The sequence below is a fragment of the Anoplopoma fimbria genome, chromosome 14 (genome assembly GCF_027596085.1).
Source record: "Anoplopoma fimbria isolate UVic2021 breed Golden Eagle Sablefish chromosome 14, Afim_UVic_2022, whole genome shotgun sequence".
In the NCBI taxonomy this organism is placed as follows: domain Eukaryota; kingdom Metazoa; phylum Chordata; class Actinopteri; order Perciformes; family Anoplopomatidae; genus Anoplopoma; species Anoplopoma fimbria.
Window position 1 is genome coordinate 2381459 of NC_072462.1, and position 16931 is coordinate 2398389.

The window sequence follows — 16931 nt, forward strand, 5'->3', positions numbered from 1 at the left end:
AAAGCAGCAAAACCTCACCTCAACAATATCGTCTTAATATCATCACATGGAGGCATTTTATTAAAGATATTACAATATATTTGTTGTTTTTTTCATTCAAACTAAATGTGTGAACTCTAATAAATCTAAACCACAAAATGTATATTTAGATGGACGGTTTTCAAAGTAAAATACCTGAATCATTTAAATTAAGTGGCATTACATTTTCATTACGAAGTGATTATGTTTTATGCAATCAGTTGATAGATTAAATATAGTTTAAATAAACACAAACACATAAGCAGAAACAAAGAGACATGGTCTTAATGAGGCGTGAGCCTTTTCATTTATTGTTACTGAGGAAGTTAACACGGTTAACTGCATTGAAAGTCATACAATAAACCTCTGAAGCTCTGAGAGGTCGCTCCTGTGAGTCACAGAGAGAGAAAGCTGTAGGAATATACATACGGTATATCTTAATGGCAAGTAGATATGTTTTAGTAAGTACATTCTCCTCTACCAGGTACTCATGTACAATATACATGTTAAAAAATATAGTTTGTTTGCATTGCGATCACCGTTTTTTTTTGTCTTTTCTTTTTTGTTCAGAATTCACATTTAAGTGTTACAGGTTCTTGAATGGCGATGGAACTAAAGAGCACTGTTGTTTTTTATTTTTAATAGCTATCACATACACATAGGCATATGCATAGAAGGCACGTCTATGCATCTACATTGCTTACATGATCCAATGGAAAAAGCGGTTTTATCATCTGGGGAGTAAAAACAAGAAAAGGCCGCACAAATCTCAAAGAAGAAACACAAACTGGACACAAAAAAAAAACGGCACAAAGCAAGCGCTCCACGAAACATGAGACGAGAACAAAGTCATCCGTTATGGCGATTAAAAACTGCATACAGTTCACCAAACTACAGGAGATCAGTCAGTGGAGGGCGTTTCACCTCGGGAGGAGAGGAATCATTTCAAAGAACACTTGCTCCCCCCCAAAAAAACACTGATTTCATGATTTTCTTTTTGTTTAAAATGTTACAGAAGAAGCTTTTCAAATCAGTGGTTGTAGAGAACCGTCCCTCAAGGCAAAGAGGAGAGACGCTTCTTTTCCGTTTCTTCTGAAAATCTGAGAGTCAGCACTGTTACAAGAAGTGCAATCTCAGGGACTGCAGATTCTGAAGGCGTAGTGATGAGAAGGCTTGACAAAAAACAAAAAGAACAATACTGAGGCAACGCGTTTGAAATGAGTGTTGTGGAGTCTCGTTTAAATAATAATAACGCTGATTCAACACATCAGATTCCCCCTGAAATACTGCAGCTGATTGTGAAGATGAAGTTAAAAGGAAATGGTTTGATGTTCTGCTTTCTTGCCGAGAGTTAGATGAAAAGATTGACACCATTCTCATGTCTGGCAGGGGATTAGCTTAGTTTAGCATAAAGCCTGGAAGCAGGGGGAAACAGCTAGCCTGTGGACTTCAACATGTGATTGACGCGTCATTTTTTTAACCTTTTTTGTTATTGTACAGTTTACACAAACGAGTTAGAGCGTGTTAATAAGTGCGCTTTAGAGGTGCTATTAGGTGGATTTATATTACTTTTTGACAGAGTCAGGCTAGCTGTGAAAGTTGTGTTTTTGCATGTTTTCTGTTGCATAACGTGTGAAATGGCTGCGAATTTTGCGGACAAATATGCAGACCTGATGCTCTGGACGTTTGTAAGTAGTTCATGTGAGAAAACCGGCTTTGCAGACATGAGATTGGCATCGATCTTCTCATGGAACTCTTTGCAAGAAAGTAAACGAGCAAATGTTCCCACAATGTTGAAATATTCCTGTTTTACTGCTTTACTTTGATTAATATTATCAGAAAGACAAGAAAAGTGTGTGTGTGTGTGTGTGTGTGTGTGTGTGTGTGTGTGTGTGTGAACTACTGAATCCAGCTGACGATCACGGGGAGAACGATCTAGAACAACAAAGCTGAGAGATGTGGAATTGCTTCTTAAAACAGTGACTCTTAAAATTAAGTACATGTGGTGCTCAAAATACGCAATGGTATACAAAAAAGGCATTTGTCTTTTTAAAAAAAAGAAGAAATAAACAAGAAGTAATGACAAAAAAACGTAAAAAAACAAAGTTGTTTTTTTGGCGGCCGTGCGTCGGTGGCGATGCCTGAAAACGACAAACTGAAGAAGCTCCTCTTTAAACCGCAGGTCAGATTATTTATAAATCCACCAATGAAACTGTGCTGCTAAATAAAAAGAGCAGCAATAAAGGGCGTTCGGCTTGAGCTCAGGAATGGTTAACTAACAGACACAAAACAGAAAAAAACATTAACATCATGAGAACGTAAAAAAAAAATAAAAAGCCTGAATTAAAGTCTCTCTTAAAGGCAGTTCTGGCGCCAAAAAAAAAAGAAATTCATGTTTAGAAGTGGATTACGATCAACAGTAAATATGTTGTTACACTACAATGCCAATAGTTCTTCATTCAGAAACATTATTCTATATATTAAGTGAAAACTAGACAATAAGAACTGGGAGTTTTGTGCACAAATACGTCTCCCACCGCTTTAAACTGGCAGAATAAAGACGATTAATGAAATGTGGATGAAATCATGGTTTTGGCACAAGCCTCTAAAAATAAACCTCCTCACTTCTGTCTACAAAACAAACCTACATAACCTTCCTTTGGTTAATAAAATAAAAAACATAAAAATGAGCAAAGGTTAGCTAGGTTCCCCCCCTCTGAGGAGAGTGATCACAGCCCTTGTTGGGGTGAGATTTACAAAACTAAACCCCAGAACGGTGGATTAGTAGCAGGATTTAGCATGTTAGGCTTCTCAAAGGCTCTTCTGATGATCATCACAGTGGTTTAGAATTCAACTGGAGGGCAAAATGTTCATGAACAGGAGGACCCTGGTGTCTGGTCTCTCTCATATGTGTGTGTGTGTGTGTGTGTGTGTGTGTGTGTGTGTGTGTGTGTGTGTGTGTGTGTGTGTGTGTTTTTTCCATTGTTCCATGTCATTACAAGTCTCAGGCGTCAAGGTGTGGCTGGCGAAAAAAACTGTCAGGTATCGTGATCCTGAAAGAGACAGAAGGATAAAAACAATTAATGTTCAGTCAGTAAAAATACTTTATTTACCTCACAGCTGCAGCTCCATGTTGTTGTTTTTGCAACCAATAAACGGAAGTTACAAAATTTGGACTGAGGAGGAGTGACGTAGAGACGCCGTATACGTCTCTGGTGTCGACCTGTCAATCAGTGTGTAGCCCCGCCCTAAAGCATCCCCTGCTTTATGGTCTGTTTGACTCTAAATGGAGCATCATTTACTAAATGAACATCATGCTGTATTGAAGAAGACTTGAAACTAGAGATTGAGACCATAAACTCATGTTTACAATGTTTACTGAGGGAATAAATCAAGAGAGAAGTAGAGTCATTTTCTCATAGACTTCTATACAACCAGAGGAGTCGCCCCCTGGTGGACAGGAGAGAGAATGCAGCTTTAAGACCCGTAAGACACAGTATTTCTTAGTTAAGAGTTTAAAAACAAAAAAAAAAAAGATTTGCTACTTGAGGGCAGCGGAACAAGCTGGAAATATACGATATATTATGACATTATGAAATAATTATGAATGAACACGTTAGCAAACAGGAATGAAAGAAGACCTGTAATCTACATTATGCTGAATTAACCATGTGAGCTCTTATTTTACAGGTTTAAATGCAGTTATCAAATGTCCAGCCTTTGTTTTTCACTGCTGGCTCATGTTTGGCTGGAGTATTTACTGTCTCATATAGTTTATTTTCTAAATGAGCAGCATGTCAGTTCATTTACCCGGAACTGATAGAGCACTGGGGTCAAAGGTGAGTCTCATCTGAAGCTCTTCTGCTGCTGCATCAGGCCAACGTTCTCATACACTCTGGAGCTGTCCTCCCTCATCCTGCCAATGCACACACACACACACACACAGACACACACAGACACACACACACACACACACGCACACACTTTCATGAGAAACTAAGCGACGAGGGGTTTCGTAACAAGCTGTTTAAATATAACATTAATCAGTTTAACAGCAGCTCTTTACTCACTCTGTGCAGGTGGGAGTAGGAATAGGAGTACAAGGAGGCAAAGGGCTCTGCTCTCCTCCCGTCAGGTCGGACAAAGAGTACTTAATGTTGGTGTACTCGCGCCCTTTAATCTTACTTTTCTGCAGAGGAGAGAACACAGGAAGTTTAGGAGACAGGAACAGGGGAAATAAGACGATGAAACCAAATCCACTACACACCTGCTCCTCCTCGATGCGTCTCTGCAACGTTTCGATGTAGTGCTGCACGGCCATATAGATGAATCTGTACTGGGCCTCCGTCTGCACCATCCCAGAGCGCTGGGAGCGAACCATCTGGATGGTTTTGGGAACGTCGATGTCACAGTCCACTCCTGCAGAACGGAAAAAAACCCCCAATATCTTATACTTGGGACATAAACACTACCGACATTATGAGTCTCTGAAACACAGCAGTCTGTGAAGGTGATAAAACGTTTGTGGCTCCTAAATATGAATCATCCGTGTGTTTGTGTTAGTTTATAGAAAAGTTGTACTCCAGCTGCTGAATTTAAGATGATCTTTTATTGATCACTATAGGCGGAAATTCATGGCAAGTAGAGCATATTTTTATAGCACATTTCAGCAACATAAAATGCTGAAAGCCTGGAGACAATGTGCAAAAGAAACACATAAAGATTTTAATTAAAAATAGACATTAAAGAGCCGAAAGAATGGAGACAAACAACAAGTCAAGTTAGAATAAGACAGGTATTAAAAACAGGAATAAAAGTCACAGTGGAGTGTGCAAGAAAACAAACATTTGATTTAAAAGAAGTGCGATTGCAGCAGATCTGCAGTTTTATGAGGGTTTAATCCAGATGTGTGGTGCAGAATAACTGAACGCTGCTTCTCCATGTAAAGTTTGAGTTCTGGGGAGAGAAAGCAGATCTGTCCCCAGACGACCTGGGAGGTTATGATAATGTATCAGAAGATCAGAAATGTATTTTGTCCCAAAACCATTTAGCCGTTCAGCTGTTGCAGCAGCACAAGGAACGAAAAATACATTCATTCATTCATTCTCCGTAACCTGCTTATCCAGTTAAGGGTACGTAAAATACAGATCAAATTAATTGAAAATAAAATAGAAACTATACAAGAGAAATTAAAGTTTGAGAAACATAGTGTGGTCAGTAGCAGCAAAGTAAGAAAGGTATAGTGGATGTTAATGTTAATTATTGTAAATAAACTGCAAAAGCAGTTCTTCTGGTGTTTTTGTCAGTTAAACAGCTTCATGTGCATCACCACCAGAGTCCAGGAATTAAAACTCATTTGTAATCACACATGTGTAAACGAAAACTGTCTTAACTCACCCGGATGAAAGACACTTGAGACAAAGTAAACATTAGCTGGACTCACCTTTTTCTCTGATCACATCTATCAGGATGTCGATCACTATAAACGTTCCTGTCCTCCCGATCCCCGCACTGAGGAACAACAGAGAAAGTCTTTGAGGTAACAAAAAGACTGTGACAGAGGATCTATGGATAAAGTATTTGTTTCCAGTGTGTGTGTGTGTGTGTGTGTGTGTGTGTGTGTGTGTGTGTGTGTGTGTGTGTGTTTACCTGCAGTGTACAGCGATAGGCCCGGCGTCCAGAATGCTCTCCTGCTTCAGGTTGACCTCCTCCAGGAAGTCCAGAACGCCGCCCGGGTCGGTGGGGACGCCGTGGTCCGGCCAGGCCCTGAAGTGGTACTGCCAGACGGTACGTTCTGTGTTGCCCTGGAAACAGCAGAGAGCAACAATAAAGTTTAATTACAACCTCAATACATTAATACTGAGGTTCTTTTTTAAAGGATAAAGGCCTTTACACATCTGGGGATATTTTCAAACTGTTGTTTTTGTCATGAATACTTTTTTACAAAGTTTTTTCTACGCTTTTGCAAGAACTGCTAAACAGAAAATATGTGATCCTTGATTATTTTCTTAACCAATGAAAATCCTATAAATGTATTAATAGATTTTTCTTTGGTTAATCCATGTTTATACACACAAACAGAACTTACCTGTCCCACTTTGGACAGCTTGAGTTCTCGTAGGATGTAGTCGTGTGCAGACGTCTCTCTGACGTTGCGAACTCTCATCGCTCCGTACTCCTTCAGAGCCGACATGTCGGGCCAGTACTTCACACATTTACTCTGAAAGGACACAATAACATAACATTCACATGTTTTCCTCTGATGCTGCTGCTTAATAAGCAGAAGTGGAAGCAAGTAAAAGTAGTGATACCACAGTGTAGAAATACTCTGTTAAAAGTAAAAGTCCTGCACTCAAAATTAAGTAAAATTACAAAAATATAAGCATCAAAATATACTTAAAGTACCAAAAGTAACCGTTATACTCCTATGAGATGCATTTGAGTAGAACGGACAGAAAATGAAAATAGTCAAGTAAGGTACAGGTATTGTAAAATTGTACTTTTAACTTCACTACAATTATTTATCACCGAAAGTTACTGGTTACTTTTTAGATTTAAAGAAATCTGATATATTTAAATGATATGATGCAGTACTATATTACTAATGTAGCTCCACATTGACAAACTGCAACATTTAATACTACTTTAGGTATATGTTAGTGAGAAAAACAGAATAATAATAATTATAAGAATCATTTTATAAATATAACACTGTAAAAGGAGCTGTTCTGCATAATGATTACTTTAACTTTTTATACTTTTAGCAAATGCTGATCATACTTCTGTACTTTTTATTGAGTAACATTCTGGGTTCTGGATTTTTTCTTTTAAAAAGAGCATTTTTAGACTTCTGGATTTGTATTTCTACTTAAGTAAAGGATCTGAATACATATTCCACCGCTGGTAAATGACACCAAAACCTGATGCTTTTGTATTATTGAGGAATAAGAAGAGTATTAACGTTCTTCGGTCTGGTATAACATCCGTTTGGCTCACCTTCCCTCTCTCCACCTCTTTGGTCGTCATCACGATGACCCGTGAGTTCTCCTGAAACACCATCCTCCAGAAGTCACTGATGGTGTTCTGCAGACAGCCCTGAGTGGCGATGTAGCTCTTCTTCACCTTCGTACTGTTGCACTTTGGGTCCAGCTCCGGCTGCACAAACACACATAAAAAACACAGACAGTCAGCTGAATACTGATAATGAAGAGAAAAAACAGCACATATATATTATATATATCTTATAAATATTATCAAGAACAGAATAAACGTGTGTTTTTTCTTTACCATGACAGCAGATACTACCATGATGATATTGGCATTGATGTAGTCAGAGCCCGGCTCATTTGGGTCCCTGTCATTCAGAACCACACGCGTGTGGTCGACTGCAAACACAAACACAAACAGTAAAGTTTTTAAAATCCCGCTCAGGTGAAAGTGAAAGGTTGTTTTTTTAGTCAAAGAGCAGTCGGGTTTTTCCTCACAAGGCAGAATGTTCTTGTATCTGTTCTTGTTTTTGTTCTCTGCTCTCTGGCCTTCTTTGCGACTGTAGAGCAGTTTGCACTCCTGTTGCTGCAAAGTCTGCATGGAGAGAGAGAGAGAGAGAGAGAGAGAGAGAGGAGAGTTAAATATCAGCATGCTGTTTACAACCAACTATATGAAACGATAAGATGCCAGACAATAGGATATGATAAGAGAGGATTGGATGCGATTAGATATGATAAGATACGACACTATACGATATGATGGGACAAGATATAATTGGATGGCATACCATAGGATAGAATATCATACGACACGATAAGATATGAAATGATCAAATATGATAAGATACGAAACAGTAAGATTCAACATTATAAGACACGATCAAATATGATATCATGACATACAATAAGTTTTGACATGATGACCCTCAACCACAAAACCCGTCTTTATCGTCAGATTTTCATCTTTTTGAAGGTCCTTGAACATCAAGTGTGACAAACGCTTTTGTCAGATATAGCAGCCGAATCAAGGCTTAAAATTTTGATATTTCATCAAAAACACTTTATTCTAAGTGTCTCATTAATAAATTAACCCCAAATAGACTGTTTGCTTTAACCAGATTCTGTAAAAAACATTAAATTCTGAGCTTCTCAGAGCAACTAAGAAGCCATGATTGACTCGGGTGACACCAACAGTCATGTAACAAAAAAAATCTATGAAACTGCTGCTGAACACAGAGCAAAGAGGAGAGGAGAGGCTGTAAATATGTAAATAGATAAATCTATAAAGCGCATAGAGCCTCCTTTTTTTTCCAACATTGGTAACACTTGTGAAAAAATGTTGAATATTTAGATTACATTGTTTTAAATGTTTTGTAGAATATATTATCAAATAAATTCAAGTTGCGTTTTTTTAATGATTTATGGCATTATAATTCTGTTCCACTGCACAAAAGACATGTTTGAGTTCTCTCTACTTCTAGCCATGATTGTTCTGTTTCCATAGAGGTGCAGGACTTTTATATTGCAGTGAAAATCAAAGTCACAGAGAGAAAAATGTCATGAAACTGCTTGGCGTTCAGAGGGTTAAACACATATCCAGAACTCACGATTTAGCATTCATATTGTGAGGTGACATAAACAGAAGCACTCACCTCAAACTCTTCCCAGAAGCCCTGTTTGACCTTGTCCGTGGCCTCCGCTAGTTTGCTCAGCTCCCTCACTCGACTTTCGATCTCTGCAGCGTTGATACGAGTAGTGTTCAGGGGCTGAGGAGGAGAGTAGGAGTCAACAGCGTCATTTTATAAGCTTAAACGGTAAAAAAGAATGAATGAAACGGACGTTAGCAGTACCTGTTTGAGCTGAAGCACGGTGCCCAGGGTTTCCACCATGGGGTTCTTCTTGTAGTGCTCTACCAGGTCGGTGAGGGAGTCAAACTTCTCCCCTCCGCCCACGTCGTACTTCAGGTCAGGCTAAAAAATAAAAAATAAAAAAAAAAAAATAAAAAATAAAAAAAAGACACCGTCTCGTTATCACAAGACAATCAAAACATCCACATGTAGCATTCAAGAGATGCAGATAAATCACAGAAAAAGTGTGTGCATGAGATCTTATCTTATCTTAACAAAGCATTGAGGAGTGTGTTTACCTGGCAGCGGATCATGACGTGGGTGACTTTGGGTTTGTTGTCACTGCTGTCCGTCTTGTCGTCTCCCGTCCGGACCGACAGGACGAAATCCCCCGGGTGGCTCTGGCTCTCTCTCACCAGGAAGCTGCCGTTCTTCCCTTTCTCCGTCAGCAGCTTCTCGGCCTCCCGACCCGACAAGTGTCCGTGGAACCATCTGACAGAAAAGGACGCAAGAGGGTCAAAATATGTTGGGAAAAATAATTTCATGGATGTTTATTGTTTACAAGCATGGTTCATCAAGGGCAAAAGACATTACATTATATACAAAGCTTACATTTTTGTTTATTGTACATTACAGCTTTGTTACACTATGAAGAAAAGAGTCATGTCAAAATGTCTTACAGGTGTGGAGTAGTGCTGTCCTTGACCAACAAAATTCTTAATCAGCTAACATTCACCTAATTCTGTAGAACAATCGTTTAGTTGATTTAATGGGCAGATCGGTAGAACTCCTGTGTCTTAAAAGCTGCATTCCCTCTCCTGTCCATCAGGGGGCGACTCCTCTGGTTGTATAGAAGTCTATGAGAAAATGACTCTACTTCTCTCTTGATTTATTCCCTCAGTAAACATTGTAAACATGAGTTTATGGTCTCAATCTCTAGTTTCAAGTCTTCTTCAATACAGCATGATGTTCATTTAGTAAATGATGCTCCATTTAGAGTCAAACAGACCATAAAGCAGGGGATGCTTTAGGGCGGGGCTACACACTGATTGACAGGTCGACACCAGAGACGTATACGGCGTCTCTACGTCCCTCCCTGTTATTCCAAATATGGTCACTTTTGTTCGCCGGTTGCAAAAAGTCAAGATGACGACGGCCAAATCGCTGAATAAAGGCTTCAAAACATCCGTCCACAAACCAATGGGTGACGTCACAATGACTACGTCCACTTCTTATATACAATCTTTGAAAAAAGACCTAATTCTTAGAAACTCAGCAGTTTCAGGTTATGTTAAAAGTTGTTTTGTTTTATTGCTTCCACAATAAAATACCCCAAATACAGATCACCCTCAAGTTACAGCTGCAGCATGAAAATGTAGCCAAAACAATACAGAAATTTGAAGATTTGTCATTAATAAATATAATAATAAAATGAATCAAAGGTGGAGCTGGCAGGTAAACACTCATAAAACTATCCCATCCGGCGTGGTGGTCGTCACTCACCGCTCTGAGGTCGGGTCGGCACAGTTGAGCGGATACTTGAGCTCGATCACGTCTCCGTTCTTCTCTTTCAGCTGCCCGTGATGCTCCATGTAATACTGCACCAGCTCCGCCAGAGTGGCAAACTTCTCCCCGCCGTACAGGTCGTAGTAGTCCCCCGTGTTCTGGATCTTGATGTGGGTGACGGCGCCATTTCGCCTGCAGGAAAAAAATAAATAAAAAAAGCACAATCATTTAAAAGGGAAATTCTATCAGGTGGGGCCACGACATCATCAATAAGGGACGTAAACAAATCAAAAAATCACACTACTTATGTTAAGTATCTTCTCACTTAATCTCACATAAGGAGTAAATGAAGCATTATTAATAAATTAGATATGACAATTATTTCATCTTTATTTAGTTAAATGTGCTGCAGAGTCATAATCAGTTTATGTTTTGACAAAAAATGACAAAAACATCTCAGGAGGCTGGTCCAACATCATACTTTATAGCTTTATTTAGAGAAAAGCGATTAGTCGATTGAACTTATCTGCAACTATTTTAATAATCGTTTCCTTTCAAAAACAAACGTAAAAAAATACCAAGTTCAAGCTCCTCAAATGTGAGGCTTTGCTTCTTTTCTTGGTCTTACATCACTTTAAAATGACATCATGTCGCGTTTCATCAATTGTGTTCTTTACATTTTTACTTGTATACAAATTATAGAGCAACGATTGATCAACTAATCAAGAAAAAGGATCCTTAATTGCTGCCCTAATTGCATCATAATGCGTGTTTTGTATGCTGCAGCCTGCATGTATTATGATTAATATCCTATCTCCAGGCCATGGTCAAGCCCTACACCCCCGCCCGACCACTTGGCTCTGCTGCCTCGGGGCGACTGGTTGCCCCGTCGCTCAGAGGTCCCTGCGGCCGATCCACCCGGTCACAGCTTTTTTCTGTCCTGGCCCCTCAGTGGTGGAATGAACTCCCCACTGACGTCAGGACAGCAGAGTCACTGCCCATCTTTAAACTCACCTCTTCAAGAAGCACTACCCTGAGCCTTCCACTTAGCACTTATTGCATTCGTATTGGTTTGTTGCACTTATTGTTTTCGTAGTAGTTTGCCTCTGCACTATACTTTTGCTCTGGTTTATGCTTTAAGATGCTTGTTTAAGAAAGGAGATGCACTTATGACTTCTGGTGACTAGTAGTCCTCTTGAATACCTATGTTGAATACACTTCCTGTAAGTCGCTTTGGATAAAAGCGTCTGCTAAATGACTGTAATGTAATGTAATGTAATGTAATATGACCATAATGTAAGGTGAGACAAAAAAAAAAGAAAATATTAAAAAGGTTCTGAGAATCATTTTTTTCTTAAAAGGAAAAAGTTTTTTGTGACAAAAACCATAAAACACTGGTGCCATAAAACTGTGATGAGTCATTGTAGGTGACAAGTATCTCAGAAAATAGAAAAAGGAGAACAGATCGTAACCCTGAATGACTTCTGGTTAAGTCTGGCAGAATGAGCACAGACGGAGACGTTCTGGTTTGAACCAGCTGGACGACGAGTTTCCCCGTGGAAATGTCTCCCGTTTCCACCGGAGGAGCTCGACTTGTTTTGTTTCCATATGAAGTAAATGTGCTGTCAGATGAGAGACTGTGCAGCGAAAAATATGAGACCGAGACACAAATAACTTTGGCTGCGTCAGCTGGAATAAGTTAATGATACGTCGAGACAGGCCCCGAGATCAAAACCACTAACTCTTTTTTATTAGTAAAGGGCTTCCTTCTTTGGGTAACGCTGGTTTCATTCAACAAAGTTCATGCTTATGTTGGAGCAGAACTCTGTGTGGAGACCTTTTACTTAATCATATTCAAGCACAATTACATTTATCAGGCCCTAAAAACACAACACCGACACATCATATCATCTTATAAAGTGGTTGTCATGTCATGTGTGAGCAAACAACTGCCCGTTTACACATCCAGAGCAACATCATCATGTCTGTGTGCACCAGATAGATTCAAGTCCAATATTTACTCTCCTTTTAGATCTGTTTTGACGTGAAATATCTGGCTCTGTAGCGGCTCGACGTTCACCAGCTGGTCACTCACTAAGTCTGTTAAATATTGATTAGTGCAACATAAAGTAAGACAGACAACAGACTGGTCACCTTAAAGCAAAGTACGTGTTATTTACCATTCAATTAAAGCCATACTGTTTTTACACAAAAAGCATTTGATCTTGTTACTGGCAGTTAGTTCACAAACTCAAGTTTGAATAGTAATAGCTGACTTATGGATGAAGCATTTCATTTGTCTGAACCTCAGCGTATCATAGCAACACATCAGGCCATTTATGCTGCAGTGTTTACAAACGTTATTAATGTAAACAAACATTTAAAAGCATTAGAGGACATCCATCACCTGGATTTATTTGTTGTCCAGATGTAGTGCTTGTTTTATTACCTTTTTGTTTACATTTCATAAATTACACCTTTACATTATATTATTTAATCTATGAAGGACTACTTTATCTAAAACATATTAAGCTTTTTTTAAAAGACTGTTAAATATACTCACACCTGATATTGGTAACAATAAAAACCATGAAATAACCGCCTCTACATACATGTACACTTAATAGAGGCTACAATAATCCTTTCAAAATAAAAGAACCCAACGTAAACACATCAAGCCAGCACTCTTATCCTTGTCTTCCCCACCAGAACGTTTATTTATAAATTGCTGACAGGGTATCAAACTGTATCCTGTACTGTACGCATCACTTACCGTACTGAGAGGGTGAAGTCTCCTGGATTACTCTTACTGGGTCGGGCTAGAAAGCTCCCGTCCACTCCTCGAGTCAGCAGGAGGTTTTCAGCCTCCACACCTGTGATGTTGGGGTGAAACCACCTGGAAGAGGAGAGAAAACAACCATCAGCTTCAACGCTGTGTCCATTTTGAGTGTTTTCTTTCTTTAAATGTTCTGATAATGCAATAAAAAAGCAGTGTGCAGAACATGTTTGCTCCTTTTTTTAACTGAAAACAATGGATAGATGTAAAACCTGCAGTTGCAACATAAGTACACCCTTCAACTCGAAGCAAAAATGTGTCTTGCAGCCACAATAAAACACATAAAACATAAAACAAACATAAATCATATCATGTGTACTTTCTGTCTGTTTAAGTATCAAGGTTCTTTTTGTTTCTACTGGACTATTTTAGGACTTTTCTCTCTCACCCCCCACCCCCAAACACTGTCTCCCTGTTTGCTTCATAATATCCGTGTCTCATCCTCCAAGAGACTCAGCCAGTGTTTAGAACGTCTTTGTTCATCGCTGTCCTCACACTGCATGTTCTCTTTCTCTCGATCTGAATATAGAACCCTTCAGTGTTGTGTGTACAAGTAGTCTTCAGTACTTGCTTCTTCATTTTCTCTTACTGTGTTTATTATTATTATTATGCACCAAAAAAACATGGAAATGTCTGTTTATGTGAAAACCTACATGGCCATAAACCTGATTCTGATTCATGGTACTGAGGAGGTTTAGTAATTATGATGTATAATATAATATATATATATTTACATCAATATGTTTGTGCTTTATCTAGCTTACATTGTCATTATGTCGTTACTACTGTTATTACTTTCTACTGTGTATATATATATATATATATATATATGACAGATAGTAATGATGTTTACCAGCGCTGGAAGAAGTACTCTGATTTTTTACTGAAGCAAGAAATAGCAGTACCACAGAGTAAAAATACTCTATTCCAAGTATACATCCGGCATTCAAGACATTACCTAAGTAAAAGTACAAATGTATTAGCATTAATATATACTGAAAGTAGGAAAAGTACATGTAATAATTATGCAGAATGGCCCGTCCCTGATCATATATATTATATTACTGGATTATAATTATTGCATGAATGTATAATTACTTTATACTAGTGTGTAGCTGAGATAAATAACATATAATAAAACATAATTCTGTATTTCCTGTTATTATATCTTGTGTCATTAATCAAAATCTGCAAAGTAACTAATAACAACAAGTAGACAGTACCTCTGAATGTGTAGGTGGAGTAGAACTATACAGCAGCAGAGAAACTAAAGTACAAGTACATGGAACTTGAACTTGTACTTGTAATACTAGTATAGTATTAGTTACATTTCCACCACTGCTTGTGTGTGTAAACATAGTTATTTATCAATAAACCTGATTGTGATTCTTGGTCCTGAGGAGGTTTTTTAACTTTTAATGATCATTTCCTGTAATAACAACTTTGTGCTTTATTCACACACCCACACACACACACACTCTCTCTCTCACACTCACCCCCCCCCACCCCCCCCCACACACACACTCTCTCTCTCACACTCCCCCCCCCCACACACTCTCTCTCTCACCTCTCCCCCCACACACTCTCTCTCACCCCCCCCCCCCCCCACACACACACTCTCACCCCCCCCACACACACACTCTCTCTCTCACACACACTCCCCCCCCCCACACACACACTCTCTCTCACACACTCCCCCCCCACACACACACTCTCTCTCTCACACACACTCCCCCCCCCACACACACTCTCTCTCTCACACCCCCCCTCACACACACTCTCTCACTCACTCACACCCCCCCCCACACACACATCTCTCTCACTCACTCACTCACACACACACACACATCCACACTCTCTCACACACACACAGACACATCCACACTCTCTCACACACTCCCCCCCCCCCACACACACACACACACACACAGTGTAGTGTAGACTCAGCCCCCCCCCCCCCGCCGTTCTTCCTCGTTACCTCCGGGATGTCATCTTTTCTTCTTCGTGTCCCTCACTTCCTCGCTGGCAGCTAGCAGTTAGCCACAGTTAGCTCGCCAACGCTTCCGACCCGGTTCCCGCTTCTAACACAGAATAAAGTGCTTCATGGGTTCACACCCGGTCAGGACGGCGGGCCAGAGAGGCCAGGCATGGGAAAAGAAAACAAAAAAAATAATGTACGCGGCACAAAAAAACAAAACAAAAAAGTCTCTAGGCCTCGGCCCCGGAGACTTCACAGCAAGTCGACTGTTTGACGTCACCAAACATGCGACAAAATACAGCGCCGCGTCATCAAAGAGTGCGAGAACTTTCTCTCCGCGCATGCTCACTGGGAGCGGAGTTTTATGAGCGGCGCCGGAAAGGTTTGCCGCGCTAGCGTTAAAATAACAATAATTATATATATATAAGTATATAAATAAATATAAATAAATATATAAAAAATATATAAAAAGAATATTTAAAAAATATATACATAAATATTATTATGTCTTACTTTTTTGTGACTGGTACTATATTTTTTATATATATAAATATATAAAAGATATATAAAAATATATATATAAAAAAATATATATATATATAAATATTATAAATATTAAAAATATTAAGAAATATGTATTATTCTGAAATGGGCCAATTTGAAAAAAAAAACCAACTTTTACTTTTGATACTTTAGGTTTATTTTGATGTCTTACTTTTTTGTGTTTCTACTCTCTTTAACTAGGTACTACTTTTGACTGGTACTATATATATACATATAAATATATAAAAAATATTTTAAAAAATATCTAAAAAAAAATATATATATATATAAATATTACAAATATTAAAAATATGTATTATTCTGAAATGGGCCAATCTTAAAAAAAACAAGTTTTACTTTTGATACTTTAGGTTTATTTTGATGTCTTACTTTTTTGTGTTTTCTACAGAGCAAACATCTTAAATACTAGTATTCAATATGTTATATATATATATAAATATATAAAAAAAAAATAAAAAAAAATATTTAAAAAGAATATATAATATAAAAGATATATATATATAAATATTAAAAATATTAAAAATATGTATTATTCTGAAATGGGCCAATTTGAAAAAAAAAAACAACTTTTACTTTTGATACTTTAGGTTTATTTTGATGTCTTACTTTTTTGTGTTTCTACTCTCTTTAACTAGGTACTACTTTTGACTGGTACTATATATAGACATATATAAATATATAAAAAATATTTAAAAAAATATCTAAAAGAATATATATATATATAAATATTAAAAATATTAAAAAATATATATTATTCTGAAATGGGCCAATCTTAAAAAAAAAAAAACTTTTACTTTTGATACTTTAGGTTTATTTTGATGTCTTACTTTTTTGTGTTTCTACTCTCTTTAACTAGTATTTTAATTTAATTGTAGTGTGTACTTCTGAGTACATCTTCCACCACAGCAGCAGAGTAAACATCTTAAATACTAGTATTCAGTATATGTTATATGTATATATATAAATATATAAAAATATAAAAAATATATAAAAATATTTAAAAAAATAAAAAATATGTATTATTCTGAAATGGGCCAATCTGAATTTTTTTTATTATTATATATTTATTATTTTATTTTATTTAATTTATTTTGATGTCTTACTTCTACTCTCTTTAACTAGTATTTTAATTTAATTGTAGTGTGTACTTCTGAGTACATCTTCCACCACAGCAGCAGAGTAAACATCTTAAATAC

At 37.8% G+C, this 16931-nt stretch overlaps 1 protein-coding gene across 2 annotated transcripts; it reads right to left on the reverse strand.

Annotated features, from left to right (window-relative positions):
• Positions 1-300: 300 nt before the first annotated feature.
• Positions 301-15450, reverse strand: ptpn11a (protein tyrosine phosphatase non-receptor type 11a). Of its 2 annotated transcripts, XM_054612310.1 has the most exons (16): positions 15172-15450; positions 13131-13253; positions 10355-10549; positions 9151-9343; positions 8855-8974; positions 8657-8770; positions 7503-7599; positions 7306-7403; positions 7015-7173; positions 6107-6238; positions 5668-5822; positions 5462-5529; positions 4286-4437; positions 4089-4207; positions 3829-3934; positions 2989-3071 (listed from the first exon to the last, which is right to left on the reverse strand). In XM_054612310.1, the coding sequence occupies exons 1-15, from the start codon at positions 15183-15185 to the stop codon at positions 3865-3867; spliced, it is 1809 nt and encodes a 602-aa protein (XP_054468285.1). In that variant the 5' UTR covers positions 15186-15450; the 3' UTR covers positions 2989-3071; positions 3829-3864. The 2 variants fall into 2 exon arrangements, with proteins under 2 accessions (XP_054468286.1, XP_054468285.1); XM_054612311.1 differs by lacking the exon at positions 3829-3934 and having other exon boundaries at positions 301-3071.
• Positions 15451-16931: the final 1481 nt, after the last annotated feature.